Genomic DNA, 26241 nt, shown 5'->3' on the forward strand with positions numbered 1-26241 from the left:
CTTCAGAGACAAATTACAAAGTTCACATTTAATAACAACAAAAACAAGTTGAATACTGACTACAGATGGTAAGAGTACATTCTGATTATACATCAATAAGTCTTTTTATTAAGTCTAATTTAAGTGCCAATCTACACTTTGTTCTCATTAATTTTATATATTTGTGTGACTATTCAGAGTGGTCACTGTCTCAATAACCTACATATACTATTTAATACCAACTTAAAAATGGGAAGTATAGATACAGTCAGTAGTAAATAAATATATAAAGTGTTTTGGACCAAGCACCCATAATATACTATAATTTTGAGAGAGAAAAGCTAAATTTACTATAGCAGGAAAAGATTTCTTGGATATCTTGAAGCCTCAAAAACTTGGCCAAACTATTGTTCAGTGTGCACACAGTTTGTGTCTTCATGCTCAGATGTTGTTGAAACAGCAGACTTAAAAGAAATAATGTCAATGAATCCTACCAAGCACTATACATGACCTCTGGGGTAATTAGCAATCATTCAAAAGCAACAAGACTAAAATGTTCTATTCTTTATTACTGTCAGCTCTTATCTTGATCAGCATTTTAATAAAGATGGTTCGTTTCTAAGACAGTTTCATGAATCAGTCATAATTACATTCTGACATGCAGTGAATAGTAAAGCAAAACTAAATATCACTTCATCAACCTTTCTAACCTTTATGCAAGTATTAACTGTAAATAATTTTTACACAATCCTACAACAGAAAATCTGCATATTTCTTAGCTTTGTACATACTTTACCCCAAATGAATTTCCTGTGACCTATACCTGAAAAACACAATCAGCCATAATTATCCAGTTTTGTGAGATGTTCAGGTGTTGCCTTTCAGAGTTCAAATCAACTTCAAGTATAAAAGCCTACTTTATTCTACAAATGGCACAATATGCAAAATGGGTTAAGTAGCCAAAAGCATCTCAGAGCATTGTGGCTTGAAAGAAGTCTATCCAGAATCAAAATGTCAGAACAAAAATACACTAAAGCAAAGCAGTACTTACAAAAATAGATTCACAGATTACACACTAAGAAATGGATCACATGGGGCTTCCCTGGTGGCGCAGTAGTTAAGAATCCGCCTCCCAGTGCATGGGACATGGGTTCGAGCCCTGGTCCGGGAAGATCCCACAAGCCACGGAGCAACTAAGCCCGTGCGCCGCAACTACTGAAGCCCGAGCACCTAGAGCCCATGCTCTGCAACAAGAGAAGCCACCGCAATGAGAAGCCCACACACCGCAATGAAGAGTAGTCCCTGCTCGCCACAACTAGAGAAAGCCCGCGCGCAGCAACAAAGACCCAACACAGCCAAAAATAAATAAATAAATATTAAAAAAAAAAAAAGAAATGGATCGCTGATGACTACTGCAGAAAATCTTATAAATAAAATATATTAAAAGAATATTAATTAGAAGGAAATCTGAACATTTAAGTAATTGAAGGGTAGATTTTGTTTTAAATGTAATTCCAAAATAGCTGATGGAAGAGGGTAAAAATTTATCAGAAATATAAACTTAGAGATAAACTATTCTGATATTAAAGTGTAAACTGTTTTAGCCACCCCCACCAAATACATGATTTACATTAGAGTTTTGAAATAGCTAATTTCTCTTTTTGCTGAGGGCTAATTTTTAAAAATATTTTAGATAGTCAAAGTGAACATAATTCAGCTACCAGAATAAATTGTTACTACATTTTAGATGATTTATCGTTTCAGGTCTCAGAAAATTTGAAAATAAATGCAATTCTTTCTCAAGAATATTTCCTGTGTTCCCAGTAGTAGACACAAAATATCCACACAGAGCCAGGTTCCCAAACCTGTATTTCCACTAAGTCCCTCAAGTAAGTACAGTAAATCTACTGAGTAACATTTTGAAACCAAACTGATTTCCATTTAAGAACTTAACTACAGTGAAATAGAAACATAGTTACCACTTTACTTTGTGTAATTTCAATTTGAAAAATAGGCTCTTTTAAAAACCAATCTAAAATCATCCTCTATATGTTTTCTTATACATTTTATTATAAAACAACCTCATTAGAATATTACCAATCTGAGGCAAAAAGGAATATAGTAATCTTTTTCATATGGAATTAAAAACAGAAAAGTATTAAGTCTTCTTTGTGATAATTTTTAACTCCTCTATTTAGTTTTCTTGATCATTATTCCTTTCTCTTATTGGAGGTGCAAGCAAAGAAGGGAAAAGAAGTGCTAATTTAAGAAAACAGATTTCCCAGAAAGAAAAAAAAACTGTGATTAAGATTTAAACAAAAGCTAAAGATGGCTTCCTCTGAGCACTGATGAGGTCTGCTACCTCGTTACCAACAACTGAAAACTTGTGATGCATTTTGTTTCAAGAGAATCCAAAAGTCCTTGCTATAAAGCAAAAGCGGGGGGGTGGGGGTGGGGGTGGGGGAAGCGGATCCATTCACTCTTTCTGTATCACCACCATTATGTAAGAAGTATAAAACACTGCCTTTATGCTGCCAAACCACAATGACTCTTCCTACATCAAAGGATTTTCACCACTAGGGTTTTTTCTTCAAAATTTATTCAAGCTAAGGGCAGAGAGACAACAATTCATACACGCTAATTACGTCTAATTATCTATTCCCTTTTCTGACCAGCTCCGACCAGTGTTATTTGCTATCTGGATTTCTCACAACCTCCCTTTGCCCTGTCCATCCAGCCTAACAGTGAAGGCTTTGAAGAAAACAGTTGTGGCTTTTTAGAGTTTTCTCAATATAGAGTTCAAGCAATTAAATAATTATTCTGTTAGTTTTGACACATTTATGCGTTAAATATGAGGACCTCTTGGTTAATTTGACAAATTCCTCACATCTCTTCATGGTTGGAATCATAGTAACACCCTCTCTTACAGGAGCTTCTCCTCATGCTTTCTTTTCATGATCTAAATGAAATGTTGATTGGATTAAAGTTCTTCTCTGCAGACCTCCATGGTGGCCTATGACAAAGAGCTTAAAAGTTCTATTAATTGGCTTGAGTTTTCAGGGAGGGGAAAGGGAGAATTTTATTTCACATTACATCACTAGTCAAGAAAATTGCCACATGTAATTAAACTAATTTGTCTCATGAGTCAAAGAAACAGCTAATTCATATTTAAGACACACTTCCCTTAAACCATTTTCGTCATCAAAGAATTGATTTCTTGTAATTTAACCAAAAATAACTATTTATTATTCTAAGAGAAGAGAATTCAAGACTTAAACAGTACGTGTTTTACATATAAGCAATAGCTTGCTGTATTCCAGTTTGATATAAATACGTAGCTATATATTTTATATATAATTATACAAATACAAATATATATTTATATATTTCATGGGAAATAGTTATTCTCATTTTATATAAGACATTGATGGAAAATAGTATTTTAAAAGGCATACAGCCAAAATTACTATTTCATAGGTAGGCTCTGACTAATAGAAGGTATATACTCTGGTATGAAGATGGACAAAATTACATTTTAAATCCATATCACAATTTTTATTCTAGATACTTATTAATTTCATGGACACAGCACAAAAACACTATTACAAATAAAGTTTAATGCCTGTACTATAGCCAATTTTTTAAAATACATTTTCTCAAACATATATAAAATAGGTTTATGAAAACATCTTAGGTAATTTACTTAATTTATCTGCCTAAAACTTGCTAATTATAGAAATGTTTTGCAAGTCAAACAGTAATTTTTGTATCTTAAAATATTAAATACTAAAATTCAAATGAACACTTTAGTGGTTTGGGGGGGAAAGCCAAAACTCTTTTCAATTCAGGATTTCAATTTACTACTTTTGTTCTGTCTTTTGTTTCTTTCAATCTTAAGTATTAAAAAGCCAACTCATAAGTAAAGACATTATCACACTAACAAAGGATTAATCCCTGCTAGGCTGACTCAGGTGACAACACAGTGGAGGTCAGTGGGGCTGACACTGACCTCAAAGGCTGATTCTGATTATTTAGCCCTGTGAAAGCTCTAGTATTGAAAGTTATAATGAACAAACTGACAAATCAATTTCACCAATGAAATGAAAATTGTGGCCAGAAAAAACAGCAAAAATACACTTAGCAAGTCTATAAATCCTTATACAGGTGGCTGGGCAAAGGGTGAACACTGAAGAATTTTATATAAGGGTTATACACAATTTTGCTAAAGTTTATAACTAGAGAGCACACCATGGTAATAGTCTCAGAGTTCAGTAGAGAAAAAAAAAAAGTTCACTATAGGTATAACATCCCTCAGAAAAAAACCCACAGGAAACAAAAACATAAAGGCTAATACATAGCTTAATTTATTTTTTTTCAAGCTTTAGATAAAGGATGCATAACAGCTAAGAAACATTAACAACCAAGTAGAAGAAATGAAGTCATTGCTTGACACTAAACTAATATTATAAAAACAGTAATAATAACACAACTATTACTACCTTAGATTACAAAGTATTTTTATATGTTGCATATTTACACTCAACAAATGTTAAAACAAATCAGATTATGATGCTTACCAAGTGGGCAACTCTTTTATCAGGAAAAGGGAAATTCGTATTTATAAATGTTAATGCTAGTATGTTATTTTTCTCCAATTTCGTCATCTGACACTCATCAAAGAGAAAATTATACTGTAGAATTCCTTGCTGGTTATTTTTGACCAGCTTACAGTTATCATTTCAGTAATCTATTAATCACCTAACTCACTTAATTTTAAATAGAAATAAAAAATTTAAGGATTAGTTTGCTAAATGTTAGTGTCAACGAGAGTTAAAGTGCTGTATTATTGATAACAGATTCTATTGTTTTGTGGCAAAAATACTACATACGATATTGCACTAGAACATTTCCCACAAGAGGATTATTTGAGATTTGTCTATACTGTTAAACCAAATAAGAAAATCATAAAAAGAAAGTTAATGAAATTCACATGGAGAATTTTTTTTAACTCTAAAAATTATGTATAGCATGTATCTCTTTCAGGGCTCATTACAGAATGAATCAAACAAAATGGTTGATGTAGGTGTAAGTGATGGAGTGAACAGAGAGATTTACCTAAATATAAAACACCCTCCAAAATATGGAGTGCAAGATTTGACCACATGGGAAGAGCAATGCTTGCCAGGCAATCCATTTATCAAGAAGGCTAATAATAGCAGTCCAGTTGAAATTAACCTAAGAAACTATTCTGATCAAAATATCAGTTGGTCCCCTTTTTCTTTTAACCACAATAGTTTTAAATAATGTTTACAATGCAGTGAGATTATGTTCAAGTATTATTCAATGCCTGTACATTTAAGATATTATTCTTTTAAAATGTATACAATTGAAGGCATTCTAAGAAAGCTGATCCTAGCAAAGCTGATATTTCTCAAGTTACCAAATTATTTGAAACTGATACTAGACCACCCTCTTGCCTTTAGTTCACCAAGCATCCTCCTTTCAATCAACCATTTATCCAGCAAGCTCTTGAAATGCTGCCTTCTCCAAGATCTACTAATGAATCTATGCTGACACATAATTTCCATCAAATAAAACAACTCATAGTTTATGGAAAACAAGTGTTATTTACATTTTATTTATAACAGTTTTTTGTCACTCTGTCCTTTGTATGTTGCATAGATCAGGGGTAAGAAAACCTTTTCTTTAAAGAGCCAGACAGTAAATACTTCAGGCTTTAAAGACCATAGTTCTCTGCCATAACTATGCAACTCTGCAACTATAGTAGTGTGAAAACAGACGTAGAAAATACATAAACAAATGAGCATTAAGTTTTTCAATAAAACTTTATTTACAAAAACAGGTGGCAGGCCAGATTTGGCCACTGGCTTTAGTTTATTAACCCCTGGTATAGATTATCAGTCTGCTTTAAAATACTGCAGTGCAGAGACTGAGACAGATGTATTTAATTTGATAAATTGGTGCTACGTAGATACCAACAAATGCTTCCAAAACTATATCTGTTTGCATACTTCAGAAGAATTATCTAAGTTTTACTAAAATCACAACAAAGATTCTTCAAGAGTAAATCAGCAAAATCAGGACATCAAGTCATAATGAAGTTTCAAGTTTGAAGCAGGCACAATAATCATAATACTAACCATCTTCTTTATATAAATAAGGGAATGTTAACTACCAAAATGTTTTTTTTTCCACTTACATACAATACAAAACATATTCTGCTTTTATGTTGGGTGGGGGAAAATCTGAGTTTTAAATAAATTCCCAAGCCTCAAGTAAACAGAAGAATAGTAATAGTTATTTTATGAAAACTCAATGAGCTAAGTACTAATCACAGCATTTTTAATCTGTAATTCTCATGCTTCTGTCTTTCCCATGTGCTTTTTCTTCCATGATGAATGCCCTTTCTCACTTTGCCTGGTAACTTTAATTTGTCCTTTAGGTCTTAATTTAAACCTAATCGGCTCTTAGGAAATACTCCTTACATGTGCCATCTTCTCTACTCAAACTGCTAGTGTGGGTTGAGGTCCCTTTTTTATACTGTTTGCATTCTGTGGTTAACTCAACTACAGAAGTTCACACGATATGAAAAAAATTTTATTGTCTGATTTACAGACCAAAGTAAGACACTATTTAATCAAATTCAATGTCCTACCACCAATGTTTTCTTACCATAATATCTCCATTAATAAGTTATTAGCTTTGACTGGTAGTACAAAGTCTTAAAGTAAGTTCTTCAGGAAGTTTCATGAGGGCTGTAATTCTTGAGTTACCATATATCCAAAAATATACATCTGTGGGCTTGGATTTTCATAACAGCCTAGCTGACAAGAGGACACATCTTTTCTTTTTTAATATAGTAAAAACTATTCTATTCTATTCCAGTATCAACTTGTGGTGGAAAAGTCTCAGTCCAGCTTGATTTTTTTCCCATTGGTTCTTCTTCTATGTAATTGTAGGATTCTCTCTTTATCCTTGAAGTGCAGTTTTGCACCAGAAAAATACATTATTCTTTTATTTTATCTTTATGTTCTCTTTTTTAGAAATACTAATTATGTGAATATTTGATCTCTGTTGTCTATTTTCCATACTAGCACCTTCTCTGTAATAGTTTTTATCTCTGACTATTCTGACTTCATTTAGTGTGATTCTTTTCTTAACTCTGATCTCTGTATAGGTGATTTTATTTTCAGTAGTGTTGATTCTTTAACTTACTTTTGCTAAAACACTTTTCACTTTTTTAATGGGTCCACCTTCAGTCTGTTTTATTTTAGCTCTGCCAGCTCATTTTTCATCTGATTTTACATTTTTCATCTCTGATTTCTTATTTCATCAGTACCATAACTTTAATTTCTTTTTCTGTTAACTAGTCCTATTGTATTTTCACTCTCCTTTTTTTAAAAAAAAAAAAAAAAAGGGCTTCCCTGGTGGCACAGTGGTTGAGAGTCCGCCTGCTGATGCAGGGGACACGAGTTCGTGCCCCGGTCCGGGAGGATCCCACATGCCGCGGAGCAGCTGGGCCCGTGAGCCATGGCCGCTGAGCCTGCACATCCAGAGCCTGTGCTCCGCAACGGGAGAGGCCACAAGATTGAGAGGCCCACATACAACAACAAAAAAAAAAGATTTAAAAAAAAAAATTTATTTTTTGGCTGCATCGGATCTTTCGTTGCAGCGCGCAGGCTCTTCGTTGTGGTGCGCAGGCTTCTCTCTAGTTGTGGCGTGCAGGTTTTCTCTTCTCTAGTTGTGGTGTGCAGGCTCTAAGGCACGTAGACTCTGTACTTGTGGTGTGCGGGTTCCAGAGTGTGTGGGCTCTGTAGTTTGTGGCACACAGGCTCTCTAGTTGAGGCACATGAGCTCAGTAATTGTGGTGCGCGGGCTTAGTTGCCCTATGGCATGTGGGATCTTAGTTCCCCGACCAGGGATGGAACCTGCGTCCCCTGTACTGTAAGGTGGATTCTTTACCACTGGACTACCAGGAAAGTCCCTAATTTCTTTTAAAATATAACAAAGTGTTATCTGAAAAAAAAAATCTCCCATTTCCTGAGATAATTCTTCTTCTAAAGTATATTCTTCAAGTGCTTTTACTTGTTGGTTCATGCCTACCTCTCCCATCTGCTCCTGATGCTTCCTTCTTATGCCTGCCATTTCATCTTTTTAACAGTCTCTATACATGGGACCCATGTTCAGTCCATTTTGCTTTTTGCTGATTTCTCAGTTTTGAATATGGGTAGTCTTATCCAGGTCTGCTGATTTGCTAGGAAGGGTGGGTAAAAATTTACCTACTTAAAAATGTTTTTTATTATAAAAATAATACAGTATCATTCCAGAAGTCTTTGAAAGGTCTAAAAGAGATAATTTAAATCATCTATAATCTTATTATTCAGAAATAAGTTCTCTTTACATTTTGGGATATTTATTTCCACTATTTTCCATGTATGTATATTACTTTCATAGTTGAGAGAGTAATATACTCCTACATCGTATTTTTTTCACTCATATTATCCATGAGCATTATTCTACATTATCATATGTTTTGAAAATGTCATTCTAAATAACTCTAGTATATCCCCTCATGTGACTATACCATCTTTTACTTAACAAATCCTCTAAACATGGGAGAGAAAGACATGCCCATCACTGTTTTTTTTTATAGTTATCCTATTTATATTTTTGTATCTATGGAAAAATATGGCTCTGAGCTCCCAAATTACAAAAAAATAAAATAAAATCCTGCATTATTCTTTTTTACAACTAAAAATTAAGAAAAAGACTAATGGTTTTGACCAAGGCAGAGTAGCTGAAACTCAATTTTGCCCTCTTGCCATAAATCACTAAAACACTGGATAAAACATGTGAAACATCTGATGTCAGACATAACACAATGGGTAGCAAAGGACAGCAATCCCTGAGACGTGGGAAGTAAATTAGGCAAGCAAGTATTATATTTCCCCTGGCTTTCCATCTAGAGGCAATTTCTAGACTTCAGCACAGCAGTCTAAATGAGTTGAGGAGACAACATCAGGGTTTTGGAAAGCTGAGGCAGTTGCAATTTGTATGGTACAGTTCAGTAAGGAGGAAGTTATACAGAGAAAGAGCTTCAGATAATCTACATAGAAAAGGTCTGTAATCTTTAGCTGAATGTAAAATTGCACATGTATATGATGAAACTTGACAAGACTGGGCAGAGAACAATCCACACAAAGCTGGGAGATGTAAGCATTCTGAACAGCCAAAGTAGAGAGACTTCAGTGAACACTAAGAGGGGGGATTCAGTAGAGAACCTATAGGGGTGACATCCAGAAGAAGGTTAAAATATAGTCCTAGAGTAAAGGTTACACTAGACACGATAACAAATTTTAAAAACAAGCCTCAGAGGATCAGGATGACCTGCAAGAAAAAACCACTTGCCAATAAAAGTCAACAGTCTTAAAGGAAATAACAGAGACTCAGTGCAATAATCACAATGTCCATCATCCCATCACAAATTACTAAACTGGCAAAGAAGCAGGAAAATAGGACCCACAACCAGGAAAAAAAAATCAGACCATAGAAACAAAATCAGAAATGACAAGAGATGATAGAATTAGCAGACAAGAACTTCTAATAAACTGACTTTTGGTTTTGGGAAGACAGTAGCTGTACATTCCCCTGTTCCTCCTGCTATGTACAGTTTAAAATCCTGGAAATTATATATAAAACAAACATAAGAAAACACCAAATAGTAGAAAGAAAGAAAAACAGCGAAGGACCTCAAGACCTGAATAACAATAGAATGGTGAGTTCTCTAGTCTTCTTTTGACTCATATATCTCAGACTTAGAAGTGAAGAAGCCGGCGACCCAGAAATGCCAACTGACACAGACAAATGAGGCTCCAACAAAAGCCTGCTCTCTTTAGCCAAAGGACCAGGAAAATGGCAGTGTAACAAGAAAGAAAACTTTTATTAGACGATAACAGTTCTACTGCAGCAAACACCACAGAAAACTGTGGTGCCGCCTCCACCCATTTTAGCAAAGGCTGAAGGGAGCCTTGAATTAAAATCTCACAAGGATGTAATGAGGCCCACGAACACTCCTGCCAGGCTAATGTCAAAGAAGGAAGGCCAGGGACTTCCCTGGTGGTTCAGTGGTTTAGACTTTGCACTTCCAGTGCAGGGGATGTGGGTTCGATCCCTTGTTGGGAACTTAGGTCCCACATATGCCACGTGGTGAGGAAAAAAAAAAAAAGAGATGGAAGGCCACGTAGGGAGCTGGAACTTTCATCCCTGTCAGTCAATAATGAGCATCCTCCCCATCCCCACAATGTCAGTGGAAATTAAACCCTTCCACCAGTAGTAACATGGAGTACCCTTGCCTCAGGTGTCAATAGGCTGAATAGGGAATCCAGACGTCTACCTATGTCTGGCAGTGACAAGGCAGTGTCTCTCCTCCTTCCAGAAGAGTGTCCAAATAACCAGTTAAAACAGAAAGTTTAAATAAGATCCACAAAGAAGATATGCAAATGGCCAAGAAGCACAGGAAAAGATGCTCAATATCACTAATCATTTAAGAAATGCAAATCAAAACACAATGAAGGGGACTTACCTGCTGGCGCAGTGGTTAAGAATCTGCCTGCCAATGCAGGGGACACGGGTTCAAACCCTGGTCCGGGAAGATCCCACATGCTGTGGAGCAACTAAGCACGTGCACCACAACTAGTGAGCCTGTGCTCTAGAGCCCGTGAGCCGCAACTACTGAACCTGCACGCCACAACTACTGAAGCTCGCGCACCCTAGAGCCCATGCACCGCAACTACTCAGCCCACGCACCACAACTACTGAAGTCCACGTGCTCTAGAGCACGTGGCCAACAGATGAACGGATAAACAAAATTGGTATAAACATATAATGGAATATTAGCCTTAAAAGGGAATGGAATTTTACAATTTTTTTTTTTCCTTGATACGCGGGCCTCTCACTGCTGTGGCCTCTCCCATTGCGGAGCACAGGCTCCGGATGCGCAGGCTCAGCGGCCATGGCTCACAGGCCCAGCCGCTCCACGGCATGTGGGATCCTCCCGGACCAGGACACGAACCCGTGTCCCCTGCATCGGCAGGCGGACTCCCAACCACTGCACCACCAGGGAAGCCCCAAGGGAATGGAATTTTAACTCTTGCTACAGCATGGATGAATGAATCTTGAAGTCATTATGCTAAATGAAATAGGCCAGACAAAAAAGGACAAATATTATATGATTCTACTTATATAAGGTACCTAGAAATGACAAATTCACAGGGACAGAAAGTAGAAAGGTGGTTACCAGGATCTGGGGGAGGGAAAGAATAGGGAGTGATTATTTAAAGAGTACAGGGTTTCAGTTTGGGAAGATGTAAAAGTTCCAGAGATGCATGGTGGTGATGGTTGCTCAACAATGTGAATGTACTTAATGCCACTGAACTGTACATTTAAAATGGTTAAAGTGGTAAATCTTATGTTATGCATATTTTACCACAATAAAATATCAATTAACAAATATAAGATTCAAAGTCTCATGACAAATTATTAAATCGTCCAAGTTTCAGTTGAAAATCACTCATACCAAAAACCACAAAGACCTCAAACAGAATATAAAAAGACAATCAAATGCCAACATCAAGATGACAGAGATGTTAGAATTATCTGATAAACAACTGAAAGCAGGGTTTCCCGGGTGGCGCAGTGGTTAAGAATCCGCCTGCCAATGCAGGGGACACAGGTTCAAGCCCTGGTCTGGGAAGATCCCACGTGCCACGGAGCAACTAAGCCCATGCGCCACAACTACTGAGCCTGAGCTCTAGGGCCCGCGAGCCACAACTACTGAGCCCACGTGCCACAGCTACTGAAGCCTGTGTGCCTAGAGCCCATTCTCCGCAACAAGAGAAGCCACTGCAATGAGAAGCCCACGCACCGCAACAAAAGAGTAGCCCCTGCTCACCGCAACTAGAGGAAGCCCGTACGCAGCAACGAAGACCCAATGCAGCCTAAATAAATAAATAAATAAATTTATTTAAAAAAAAAAGATTTGAAAGCAGACGTGATAAAAATGCTTCATCAGGAAATAATGACTATGCTTGAAACAAGGAGAATTACTCCTTCATGATAAAAAATAACTTTTAAAAGTTCCATTCAGAGGCAATATTGAATCATTTTAAATCTGTATGCAACTTACAACAGTCTCCAAATATGTAAGGTCAATGACAGAATTATAAGAGAAATGGATAAATTCACAGCCATAGTGGGAGATGTTTTCCATAAGCCTCTCAATAACTGATGTGAAAAATATATAAGAATAAAGATTTGAACAGCATAATTAACAAACCTATTGATAACTTAATGGGTATTACATGTATCACACAATAACTGGAGAGTACTCATTATTTTCAAGAATGCTGAGAATATTTACAAAAATTATCCACATATTTGGCCATAAAGCAAGTTTCAACAAATTTGAAAGAACTGAAGTCACAAAGGGCACATTCTCTGACCACAATGCAATTAAGTATTTATTAAGAAAACAGTAACAAAAGGATAACTAGAAAATTCGCATATCTTTGGAAATTAAGAAATAGACTTCTAGATAATTCATGGGTTAAAGAAGAAATCACAATGAAAATTAGAAAACACTTTGAACTTGAGAGTGGAAATACTAAATATCAAAACTTCATGGATGCAGCTATTCAGAGGGAAATAAATAGCCTTAAATGCATTTAAGAAAGAAGGTTAAAGTGAGATAAAAATCTCAGTAAATTTTAAAAAAGAACAGCAAAATAAACTCAAAGAAAGTACAAGAAAAAAACAGGAAACTCCCTACTTAAAAGGCAGTAAAAAATACATGTAAGAGTTTTCTGTTTTGTTTTGTTTTCCTTTGCTTTTTACAAGCAGTTTCTAGAGGATGTATCTGATCGTTTCCTATATCCGTTCTAGTCCTATGGCTTCTTTTCTTTTTTTATAAATTGTGGTAAAATACATATAACATAAAATTTATCATTTTAACCATTTTTAAGTGTATAATTCAATGGCATTAAGTACATTCACAATGTTATGCAACCATCACCATTATCCATTTCCAGAACTTTTCATCATCCTAAACAGAGACTCTGCACCCACGAAACAATAACTCCCTATTCCCCTTTCCTCCCAGCCCCTGGTAACCTCTATTTTACTTTCTGTCTCTATCAATTTGCCTTTCCTAGGTACCTCATGTAAGTGGAATCATATAATATTTGTCCTTTTGTATCTGGCTTATCTCACCTAACATGTTTTCAAGGTTTATCCATAATGTATCACATCAGAATTTCACTCCTTTTTATGGCAGAACAATATTTCATTACATGAATATATTTTGTTTATTCATCTGTTGATGGACCTATGGCTTGTATTATTTTTAATATTTATTTATTTATTTGGCTGCATCGGGTCTTAGTTGCAGCATGCGGGATCTTCATTGTGGCACGCAGGCTTCTCTCTAGTTGTGGCGCCTGGGCTCTAAAGCGTGCGGGCTTAGTTGCCCCGCAGCATGTGGGATCTTAGTTCCCCGACCAGGGATTGAACCTGTGTATCCTGCATTGGAAGGCAGACTCTTAACCACTGGACCACCAGGGAAGTCCCAGACCTATGGCCTTTAATAACATATTAGTCCTCCTCATCATTCTCACCATCTTATGAAAATACTGTTCACTAATAGCTTACATAAGTTTTTGGTCATTTTGCAATACTCCAAGCAACAAATCACAAATTCTTGTGGTGAATTACAAACTTGTTATCACTCAGTTTACAGAGAAAAACGTAAGGGAGAAAAGGGATTTTACACTGTACATTTCCCCAAAATAAATTTCTATCTTGTTTATAATCTCTTTTTATTAAACTAAGATCCTCTATTTGTTTTAAGTCTATCTTAAAACAAAGTTTTGATATTTAGTATTTCCACTTCTACTATACATGTCTCTCAGCTGGGCCAAAATAAAAGAGTAACGCTAGCATGTGTGAAGAGGTAAAATGAATATGAAACAACTTTGCTTTACAAGGGAAACTTCATACGCCCACCAAAAAAGCTCCAAGGAAACCAGCTCTAGTGTACATTTCATCAGACTGATGTTTTGTTACATGTGAAAAGTCTTTTAAATAAATGAGACATTTTAGATATTTTCTCATCCAATCTGGTATTTAGTTTCCTGGAAATTTTAGTTCATATTTAATTTCAAATTGTGTGTTATCAGGCTTCCCTGGTGGTGCAGTGGTTGAGAGTCCGCCTGCCGATGCAGGGGACACAGGTTCGTGCCCCCAGTCCGGGAAGATCCCACATGCCGCGGAGTGGCTGGGCCCATGAGCCATGGCCGCTGAGCCTGCGCGTCCAGAGCCTGTGCTCCGCAACGGGAGAGGCCACAACAGTGAGAAGCCCGCGTACCGCAAAAAAAAAAAAAAAAAAAAATTGTGTATTATCTCAGATCTTGTTGGATCTCAAATCAGATTATTCACCTCTTTGGTTTTTCTTCCTCTTTAAAAAAAAATTAAGGGTGGGAAAGGGAAAGGAAATTAAATTCAATCTGGTCAAATTAGTTGTCTATTAGTAATGCTATTATATGTTAAAGTATGACAAATAACTGACCAAAAAATAAGGTTTGGGGTTAAAAAAGTACAGCTACAAAGTTCCCTGAGAATCTTTTAGCTTGTTTCATTTGTGAGCCATCTCTTTATATTTTGTGTATTTTATGCTACATGAAGAAACTATTTTTAGCAACTATTTTTCTTAGTTTCCCTGTTTATATTTTGGTATCTACATACACCACATTACTTTGTATTCCTGGCGTGGAGAAAACATTGCAAATCTACCTTCTCCTCAAATGTAAAACATGAATACAAAGGGGAAAAAATTACTAACAGCATAAATCTTCAAAAAGTACTTTTTCCTACATCGGAAACCATCTCAGAGAAACTAAAATCTTCTGGGAACCTAAAATTGGTCAAGGAAACAGATGTTTGGATAGCACAGGGAATAAAGTTTGGCACTAACAATAGCTCCAACTAAAGTATATTTCAAAAAGATTGTCTGACTACATCTTCAGAATATGTGAATATAAAATGTTTTTACTCCTCCTTCTTGGTAAGAATTTTTGAGGTTTTAGTTCTTTTTTTAAAAAAAATACAATTCTATCCTTTCTTTAGATATGTTGTTATGGACAGGGAAAAATGTGCCTGAGAATTACAGGAATTATATGTTGGCATATACGCTTCTTTTTGGTAATTATTTTACCAAAAACATTTTGCTCTGTGTTATAGGTATCTATGACATAGTATATGCCCAACCAGATTATAAATGACTTGCAAGCAAGAAACACAACCTACTTAATGATTATATTATCCATTATGCCTAATGTAGCACTTTGCCCATAGTAGGTTCCCAATAAATATTGGTAGAATGTAGAATTATTGAATAATCGTGTAAAAAAATTACTAAAATTAACAGTGAAAAAGAAGGCTACTTTATTCTTCATCATATTGTAATGAAGCCTATTTCAAACTCTATGCAGTGATGATACACACAAATATTCAAACTATTTATGTACCTCAACTTGACATAATTTCATGATAACTTTATGGCAATCACATTTTTAAATATATTACAATATTTTTGTAATAATGCTACTCCAAAATAGCAACTTTAATAGCTGGGAAAACATGTTAATGGCCATTAACCAGAAGGAAACAAAGAACATTAAACATTTTTTCAGAAATCAATGTATAAGTTGAAACGGTCCACTATAATTTACAAGCAAACCTCAAATTAAAATTTATAAAATGCAAACTATCAAATGCTGCAGCTGGACAATAATTTAGACTATATTTTGTAATTTTTCCTGTGTACATATTGATGAATACTATATAAAAAAGATTCTTTTCTCCTTTAGAGTCTTTAACTATTACCATCAAATAACGAAATAAATTCTGCTTGAATGCAAGACCATAGCAATCCTATAAATGCCCTTGATTATCAATCAATATGATATTAGTCAGTGAACATAAGTAACTAATTTTCCTTACCTTCAGGACAGCTATGAATGGTACAAAGTTAGCTCTTTGGAGTCCATTTTTATAGAGATCTGAAAGAAAAAATTAGTATTAGCTTTTCACTTCACCTAAATCATAATGTTAGCTTATATTTTAGCCTGGCAAATAAAGCTTTCTACTGATGAAAAAGATAAAGAAGCAAAAGAGAAGAAAAATAACCAAAATTGATCTCTATTCTGGTACTATACAAAATTTATTACATTCTTAATAACAGAAAAAAATTAACAATCACAGAAAGAATATCAAAAGGCATTCAATCAAATTAGCTTTAAAGTATAATAAAGGGCTTCGCTGGTGGCGCAGTGGTTGAGAGTCCGCCTGCCGATACAGGGGACACGGGTTCATGCCCTGGTCCGGGAAGATCCCACATGCCACGGAGCGGCTGGGCCTGTGAGCCATGGCCGCTGAGCCTGTGCGTCCGGAGCCTGTGCTCCGCAACGGGAGAGGCCACAACAGTGAGAGGACCGCGTACCACAAAAAATAAAAAACAATAAAAAAAAAACTATAATAAAAAGCAAGAAAAGAATTTGGAAGATATCACGAATGATCCTAAATCAAAAATTCAACATAAAAAGAAGATCTATTTAAAAGTACTTAATATTTGAACATACAGATTCTACTGGGAAACAAATTATAGTTTCCTTTTCTCATCTATAATAAAAGTTCTCAGTACAGAATACTGTGTAACACAGTTTGCCATTCAAGAAAACACATCAACAGGCAGAACTGTGCATGCCTTTATATCAAGTTGATATAAAGTAAATAACATTAAGGCCACTTTCAAAGAAACTACCTAAAAATTAAAACTCCATTCTTAATAGACTGTAAAGTTAATGTAATTATATATCATAAACAGGTAGTTTTTGTTGCCTTATAATAGTGTTTTTTATATATATGTATATGTGCCATGGTGTATGTATATTCATACGCATATACACACACATAAACACACATATTGTTAAGAATAAATAAATGGAAAGGGGAAACAAATGTTAAGCTTTGCATACTTTTTGTTAATAATGGAGACTTGGAATATTCTTTTCAGGAGGTTGAATTTTTATTGCATATAAAACATTCCTTTTAAGGAATTCCCTGGCAGTTCAGCAGTTTAGGACTCTACGCTCTCACTGCCAAAGGCCCAGGTTCAATCCCTGGTCAGGGAACTAAGATCTCACAAGCCGTGCGGCACAGCCTAAATAAATAAAATATTCCTTTAAAAAGTCAACTCTATAAAGTAATGAGATTTAAAAAATAAAAAAGTATAAAAATGAGAACAGTAAAAAGTTTTCCAAATTATAAAAATCACAAGTTAGTTTGTGTCTCAATTTTTCTTTTTAAGTATTGCATTAAGGGATCCTTTCTATATTTCCCTGTTTAAAGAAAATTTGATAACTAAGATTTCAACTGCCATATTTACTTATGGAAATAAAATATGGTCATTAGGAAACATTTATTCTCTTTAGAAAAATATTCATCATAACATTATAGTGAAGAAAGTATTTGCATAAGCTCTTTGGTTAATTAAGGACTACAGGCTTTAAATTCAGTTACACTTAAAATTTTTATTTAGTGATATTATAAAAGGTAAGATAATGCAGGCTTTAAATTCAGTTACATTTGAAATTTTTATTTAGTGATATTATAAAAGGTGGGATAATGCTAGCCAGATATTATAAAAGGTAAGATAATGCTAACCAGGATCTCTTCAAAATGAGATCTTTTTTTCCTATAATCAATACCTCGAATGAATAAAATGGGTAAAATGCAGGAAATGGGTTTAAAGTTAGGTATTTTCATAGTCTTCCCAAATTACAAAGTTGCTGGGGAAGGTGCATAAAAACATTGCTATACGATAAGAGTTGACAGCCATGATTGCCAGTAAGTGGTAAAAATCAAAAATGAAATAATTTTTTAAATACACTTGATGTTTATAGCAGCTTTATCATAATAGCTAAAATTGTAGCTTTATCTGTAACAGCCAAAAACTAGAAGTAATCCAAATGTCCATCATTAGATGAATGGATAAACTGTGGCATATCTGTACAATGAAATACTACTCAGCAATAAAAAAGGTAAACTATTCATACACACAAAAAAATAGATGAATCCCAAAATAATTATATGGGGTAAAAGAGGCAAAACCCTCCTACCCCTCAAAAGAAAAGAGTACCATACTGTGTGATTCCATATATATAAAACTGTAGGAAAAGCCAACTAATCTATAATAATCTGAAGAAATCAGTTGCCTGGGAAAGGGAGGGATTGGGACAGGGATGGCAGGGAGAGATGAAAAAGGGGAGGGGGAAATTTGGGGTGTGATGGAAATGTTAATTATATTGTCAGGGTGGAGATTTCACAGATGTATATGTATGTCAGTATTTTAAAAATTGTATCCTTTAAATATGCGCTATTTATTATATGTCAATTATGCCTCAATAAGCTCTTTGAAAATTTATTAGAGAAACATACACAACACTAGTGAATGTCAAAAAACGAAATGTTACAGAATTAAAACTAAAATATTACAGTAATGAAAGTTTATGTTAAGGTAACATTTTGGTCTTACTCGCGGAATATCTTTTTTTATGGACATATAAGGCAGGCCCTGACATGTAGTTTAACAGGCATGAACCGTTCAGTAGGTTAATGACAATGAGAAATGTAAAGGCCCACTTGTAATATTCTTGATTAAAAGATTTCCACTCAGCAAAATTAAAGTAGAATAACAATGCCTTTAAGTCTTTGAGATTTAATTTTTAAAGGGTTAACTTTAAAAAAAAATCAGCCTTTACAAGGATATATAATTCAAACTTTATGCTCTGGGAAGTATTTTCTGAACAAAATTCTAAACAGAATTCATTTGGTTGGAAAACCTTTAGGTTTTTACAGGACACTTAAGTGAAAAAGGACTGTACTCATTAAATTGAAGAGTTTTTTGCAATTCAAATATTATGCAAATTGTCAATACAATAGATCCATCTCCTGAAACGTTATTTAGCTACCAAAATTTTTAATATTAGTTGTTTAATATTATTTTTCTTAGACATGAAGATTTTATACTACATTAATATCAACATTTGTCATTATTTACTAAATATTATTTTATAATTCAACAGAAGTTCTTGCCTATTATTTTTTAATGATCTCTAAACAGAGCTAAAAGAGCACTTGGCCATATAAGACAGAGTACTGGAATTATGGGACATTCTTTTTTTTATAAATTTATTTTATATTTTATTCATTTATTTTTGGCTGTGTTGGGTCTTCGTTGCCATGGTGGGCTTTCTCTAGTTGCGGCGAGCGGGGGCTACTCTTTGTTGCAGTGCACAGGCTTCTCATTGCAGTGGCTTCTCTTGTTGCGTGCAGAGCACAGGCTCTAGGCGCGCAGGCTTCAGTAGTTGTGGAGCGCGGGCTTCAGCAGTTGTGGCTCGCAGGCTCTAGAGCGCAGGCTCAGTAGTTGTGGTGCACGGGCTTAGTTGCTCCGTGGCATGTGGAATCTTCCCGGACCAGGGATCGGACCCATGTCCCCTGCATTGGCAGGCAGATTCTTAACCACTGCGCCACCAGGGAAGTCCCAGGATGTTCATTTTTTGAGAATGGTATAAGGACCTCTACATTCTCCACAATGAATAACTGTAATAAGACTTACAGATGAAGTGCATGCAAAGAGGATTTATAAAGTAATTACAAGGATCTACATAAATACTTTGGAGATACACATGGATATGCAGATCTTTTCCTTAAAAACCCAGTGTTAAAATGACCAGGATGTCCACTTAGTTATATAAGTACATATGGATTTAGAGTAAGAAACTTTTAAGATAGGTAATTAAAAGGAGTTTTCCTATAAATTAACACAAAATAATTATATGGCTCTATGGAACCAATCTGATTTACCTTTCCAGGAGATTCTTATTTTAGTACAGATTAAAAGAAAATGGTGCCTTTAGGCCACGTAAGCAGGAAGAGCTACTTAGCTTCTTTTTAAAAATCTAACTGGAGTTCAAACAGTATTTTACTAGATGTATAGATAATACAGCTAATTAAATGTTCCCATTTGATGGTATATTACAATTTTATATTCAATTCAACATACATTCATGAATTCCTATTATTTGTCTGCACTGAAATGAGTGCTGAAGACAAAAGATAAATAAAAGGAGGAACTAGCATTTAGAGAACACCTACTAGGAGCCAGGCAATTTGCTAGACACTGTACACAAATTACAATAATGCTGCATAGTAAATATTTCTACCTCTATTTTACAGATAAAGAAACTGATACTCAAAGTTTTAAAAATAATTTGCTGAATTCCCAGCCAGTAATTGGTATACCTAGAATTTTTGAGGAAGGTTTTTTTTTTTTTTTTTTTTTTGCGGTATGCGGGCCTCTCACTGTTGTGGTCTCTCCCGTTGCGGAGCACAGGCTCTGGACGCACAGGCTCAGCGGCCATGGCTCACGCGCCTAGCCGCTCCGCGGCATGTGGGATATTCCCGGACCAGGGCATGAACCCGTGTCCCCTGCATCGGCAGGCGGACTCTCAACCACTGCGCCACCAGGGAAGCCCGAGGAAGGTCTTTAATGAAGCTAAAACTCATAGGCTTTTTCAGAACCATGTTGTGACCAGCTAGACTTGTCACAGCTGACAGACACAACCAGATCATAACCATGATACAAGGTAAAAAAGGATACAAGGTATAAACATAATATACAGAACATGAACTACTCATTTTATCTGGGTTCAAAGGCAGCTTTGCAGGTAACAATGGGACTAGAGCACCTTGGAAAAGTAAGTGGGGTGCCACCAAGCAGAGAAGAAGGAAGCGTATCCTAGGCAGAAGAGTCAGCACAAGCTCATGACTTTACCTCTACCTTCTTTTCTAATACTATACAAACTATTGCTCAAATCCCACATTTTCTAACAAGCCTTCCTTGAATCCACTATCGTGGACAGACTTTTAGAGTGGCCTTCCATAATCCCAGACCTGGTCATCATAGCTTTATATGAACACTGGACGCCAGAAAAAAGGGACAGTTATCCCTAAGAATAGAAAACAAATGCACTTAGTGTCTGGGGAAGTTTATAGCACTCTGCACAAGGAGGGGGAACCCAAACAGAGCCTGGAAGTCTCCCCAGCTGAGGAGATAGGTGAGAGTCCAGGGAGGAGAAAGCAGCTAGAGTTCACAGAGCAGCGTACCACAGAAAAGACAGTTGCCCAGTGAAAAAGCTCTAAAGATCTGCTGAGGGTCCCAGTTAAATCCCCAGCTGAGTACTGATCAGCATATGTGTGTGAGGAAATGACCTGAAGCCAGGAGAAGAATCATCTGAAAGTACTCAAGGAAAGCATCACTGGGGCTCACACATGGCTGGGAAGAGTGCCTATCTCCACCAGACAGACTGGAAAACCTCTAAATTTATAGGGTATTGAGCAGAATACTGAAAAGGGATTTATCTCAGTAGTGAGAAAAATTAGTCCTAGACTAAATGTGCTCTAGTCCTGCCATACAAAACTTAAAAGCAATACCCAAAAGAATCAAACTGTTTGTAAGAAAGAAAATAAAGCTCAAGAATATTCATAGGGATATAAAAATATCCAATACCCAACACAGTAAAATTCATATTGCCTAACATCTAATAAAAAATTACCAAGCATGCAGCGAAACAGGAAAATATGACCCAGAACAAGGAGAAAAATCCATCGACAGAAACAGACCTAGGAATGACATAGGTGATAAATTTAGAAGACAAGAATATTAAAACAGTTACTGCTGTATTCCATGTGTTCAAGCAGCTGGAAGAGCAAGCATATCAAATAAAGACATGGGAAATATAAAAAGACCCAAGAAGAACTTTTTGAGATGCAAACTTACAATATGTGAGACAAAAAAAATATGCTGGATGGGAATGATAGCAGATTAGACACTGAAGAAGAAAATATTAGTGAACTTTAAATCATAGCAATAGAAACTAGCCAAAATGAAGCACAGAGAGAAAAAAAACTAAGAAAAAATGCACAGAGAATAAGTGAGCTCTGGAACAACTTTATGCAACCCAATATATGTGGAATTGCAGTACCCGAAGGGGAGAAGAGGATGGGATAGAAAAAATATTTGAAGAAATAATGGCCAAATTATTTCCAAACTTGATGAAAACTATAAACCCATAGATCTAAGTTGCTCATTAAAGCCCAAGCACAAGAAACATGAATAAAATTACATCAAGGCATATTATAATCAAATTGCTTATAACTGGTGATCAAAGGAGGAAAAAAAAAAAACTCTTAAAAGCAGCCAGAGGCAAAAATATATATTACATACAGAGGAATAAGGTTAAGAACGATAGCAACTTCTCATTGGAAACAACGCAAGCCAGAACATGGTAGAGCAACATCTTTAAAGGTCAAAAACAGAAAAAAACAAAACTGTCCACATAGAATTCTATCCCGAGCAAAAATACCTTTTCAAGTACAGACTTTTTGTGACATACAAAAGCTGAAAGAATTCATCACCAGAACACCAGAACTATAAGAAATCTTTAAAGGAAGTCCTTAGGCAGAAAAATAATATTGGATGGAACCCTGGAATATATAAATGAGTAAAGAGCACCAGAAATGGTAACTGTGGGTTAATATGAGCCTTTTTTATTATTATTATTATCTAAATTCTTTTAAAAGATAATTATTTAAAGCAAAAATAATAATATATTGTGGGATTTATAACATATGTGGAAATAAAATGTATGAAAACAATAGCATAAAGACTAGGAGGAGAGAAATGGGTGTATACTGTGGAAAGTTCTTAGACTATACCTGAAGCAGTCTAGTATCACTTGAAGTAGACTGTGATAAGTTAAAGATATATACTAAAATCTCCAAAGCAAACCATAAAACCTTAGATAAAACTTCATAAAAATGAAACTATAGAGTATATATTCTTTTGTATAAGTCTTCTTTAACTCAGCCTAATGTTTCTGAAATTCATCCATGTTATTATGTGCTCATTCCTATTCATTGCCAAGTACCAATACTGTGTTTAGTGACACACAAATTTAAAAATCTGAAGGAAAAATTAGGGTGATCTACACATTTATTGTTGTTGATGTTAATTTTCCACGTGTATCCTTGGCTAATGTTTTCAATGAAAACTGCTTTAGAGGTAGCAGGAAGATGAAATCCTCTCCATCAATCCCATGAATAGTCCTATAAATTGAATCCATTTTTGACTCAAATAATAATTGTCAGCCTCCATTTTAGATATCCTATGCCATTTTAAATGGTGCAATCCTTTATAACAGTGATAATGGGGATCCAGGGAAATTACAGGCTCCACAGACTCTCTTTTTTTTAAGAATCATGAAAGAGAAACTTAATAAAATGTTACATAAAACCTTCACTGAAAAAATACTACCTTATGTATTTATTTTCAGTAAAGTCAAACACCAATGAAGTAGTTTTTCACACCAGAGTTTCTTTTTGTAACAGAATTCAATGAACAGAAATATCATGACTGGAGTCTTCAATGAGAAAACAGACCTTGGGTATTTTGGGGAATCCCCTGTGCACAAAGAAGACTCAAAACCAGCCAGGCAAAAAGTAGTGGCAGAGATTCGAAGTCCCCTGTTAACTTTCAAAACCAACTATTTCATTATCAAGTGTGAGAGGCTGAGGTTCAGCCAACAACAGCTTTTTTTCACTTTGACTCGAAAGGTTGTCTTTGGAGTCAGAAGCCCTTACTACCAAATGGGGGGTGGGAGGGGCGGTGGGTTGGTGTGAGTGAATGGAATTCTTTGAGAAACTTCTTTAGAGTCCTTTAAGTTCACTGTGGTTTTTGCATTGATCTCTACAAAAATTGTATGGCTGAGTCAGTGCAATCCTTAGCATCTCTCTCCATGACTCACCTTTTGCAATAATATCGCACTTATTTCCTGCCACATCAACTACAAAATTAGATGGGACTTGCTGTCAGAGATCTTTTAATTCATTCCTTAATGTTGAAAATACCTCTCCTTTTTGGCATCATAAATCATTATAAATGAACATCGGTGGTAAAGCAGAAAATCATTCTTGTGTAGCTGTATCCCAGGTTAGGAATTTATGCCACTCGTTTTGGTGCTAGACAAAAGATGCCCTGTTGTTGAACTGATCTTAGGCTCAAAACTGTTTTCCACAAACCACCACACAATACTTGATTTACCCACAACTGTAATCCCTAGTGGACAAACTCCAGCACCAAGGCCCGGGAGTCAGGGGCGCAGGACCCCTGCTGCCATGAACTGAGGACAGAGAGGCAGAGCCCAGCACAAGCATCCTCTGGTGGGGCCAAAGGGACTGGCAGGGCCTGCCTCAGTCAATTTAATCTGACGTTAATAAGCCCACACACATCAGGCTTTGTATTATTACTGTTTGTAGAATATACCTCTTTGCATCCATTTACTTTCAATCTATATTTATATTTAAAGTATATCTCTTGATATTTTTTAATCCATCCTGATAACCTCTACCTTTTACTGAAATGTTTAGTTCATTTAACATTTAGGTCTATGATTTTTTTTAAATATTTATTTATTTATTTATTTAGGCTGCACCAGGACTTACTTAGCTGTGGCATGCAGGAGCTTCGTTGCCGCGTGCGGGATCTTTAGTTGCAGCATGCAGACTCTTAGTTGTGGCATGCATGCAGGATCTAGTTCCCTGACCAGGGGATTGAACCCAGGCCTCCTGCACTGGGAGCATGGAGCCTTACCCACGGGACCACCAGGGAAGTCCCTAGGTCTATGATTTTATTATTTGTTTTCTTTTTGTTTCCTCTACATTTTCTTCCTCTGTTCACCTTTTCTTGCCTTTTTTCAATTATTTGAATATATTTTAAAATTCCTTTTTGTCAACTGGTTTTTATTTTATTTCTGTTGTTCTAGGGGTTACAATATATACAGGCATACCTCATTTTACTGTGCTTTACTTTATTGATCTTTGCTGATACTGCATTTTTCCAAATTGAAGGTTTGTGGTAACCATGTGTCATGCAAGTCTATCAGCACCATTTTTTCAACATAATTTGCTCACTTCATGTCTCTGTGTCATATTTTGGTAATTCTCGCAATATTTCAAACTTTTCCATTATTATTATATTTATTTTGGTGATCTACAACCAGTGATCTCTGATGTTATTGAAAGCAGCTCTTTTGCCCCTTTCCTCTTTGTCCATTTCTGTTCCCCTCTAACCTTAAAAGAACCTAATTATAGGAATGAGATCATTAAGCAATTGAAACTAACTCCTGACTTATGCTCTCTTGAATATACACCGTACCTTGTCTAACCTGATTATTTTCCTAGATAGAAAGTAAGAATGAAGAATTAAGCAGTTAAAAAATTACTAGCTCTCTACACCCAACAGCCTCCTTAGCAATCCTGCAGGCAGATCACACAGGCAAAATAACATCTGAAGAGTCAGCCAGTCTGCACTCAACGGAGAATGATGCAGAACCAAACCTCCTGCCTTGATGATTCACTGAGATTCTTCGCCTCCATTTTTCCCTTTAAAAACTGTCATGGTTGAGGAGAATCTTTGGAGTTGGTCTCTGGACACAAGACCACCTTCTTCGCAGATTGCCAGCTTTTCTGATTAAAGCACCTTTCTTTTCTACTGACGCTTGCCTCTCAAATTAGTGGCTTATGAATGGCAAGCAGCCAAACCTGGGTTTGGTTACATTACTATTGCAAAAAGATTACAACTCATTGAAGACTCAGATGATGGTTTGCATTTTTAGCAATAAAGTATTTTTTACTTAAGGTGTGTAAGTTGATTTTTTAGACATAATGCTATTGCACACTTTATAGACTACAGTATAGTGTAAACATAATGTTTAAATGCAACTAGGAAACCAAAAAATTTGTGTCACTCACTTTATTGCAATATTCACTGTATTGCAGTAGTCTGGATGTCTCCACAGTATCTTAAAGGTATGCCTGTACCCTTAACTTTTCACACTCTACTTAGAATTAATATCATACCATTTCACACAAAAAAATGTAGAAACCTTCCATCCATATAAGCCCTTCTAAACACCTCCCTTTATGCTATAGGTGTCATATGGATCACATCTACATACATTATGAACCCCACAAGACAATGTTATAATTTCTCATAAAATGATCATTTCT

The 26241-nt window shown here is 35.7% G+C and overlaps 1 protein-coding gene across 5 annotated transcripts in view; it reads right to left on the bottom strand.

Moving 5' to 3' along the window:
* Positions 1–26241, bottom strand: part of AFG1L (AFG1 like ATPase) — a 194383-nt gene that overhangs the window by 87377 nt on the left and 80765 nt on the right. For all 5 annotated transcript variants that reach the window (XM_027089070.1, XM_027089073.1, XM_027089081.1 and 2 more), the window contains exon 7: positions 16054–16112. In XM_027089070.1, the coding sequence (XP_026944871.1) occupies positions 16054–16112 (59 nt within the window). The remainder of the gene's footprint in view (positions 1–16053; positions 16113–26241) is intronic.

The sequence above is a fragment of the Aethalodelphis obliquidens genome, unplaced genomic scaffold, assembly GCF_003676395.1.
Source record: "Aethalodelphis obliquidens isolate GAN/ISIS:26980383/991018 unplaced genomic scaffold, ASM367639v1 scaffold3, whole genome shotgun sequence".
Lineage (NCBI taxonomy): Eukaryota > Metazoa > Chordata > Mammalia > Artiodactyla > Delphinidae > Aethalodelphis > Aethalodelphis obliquidens.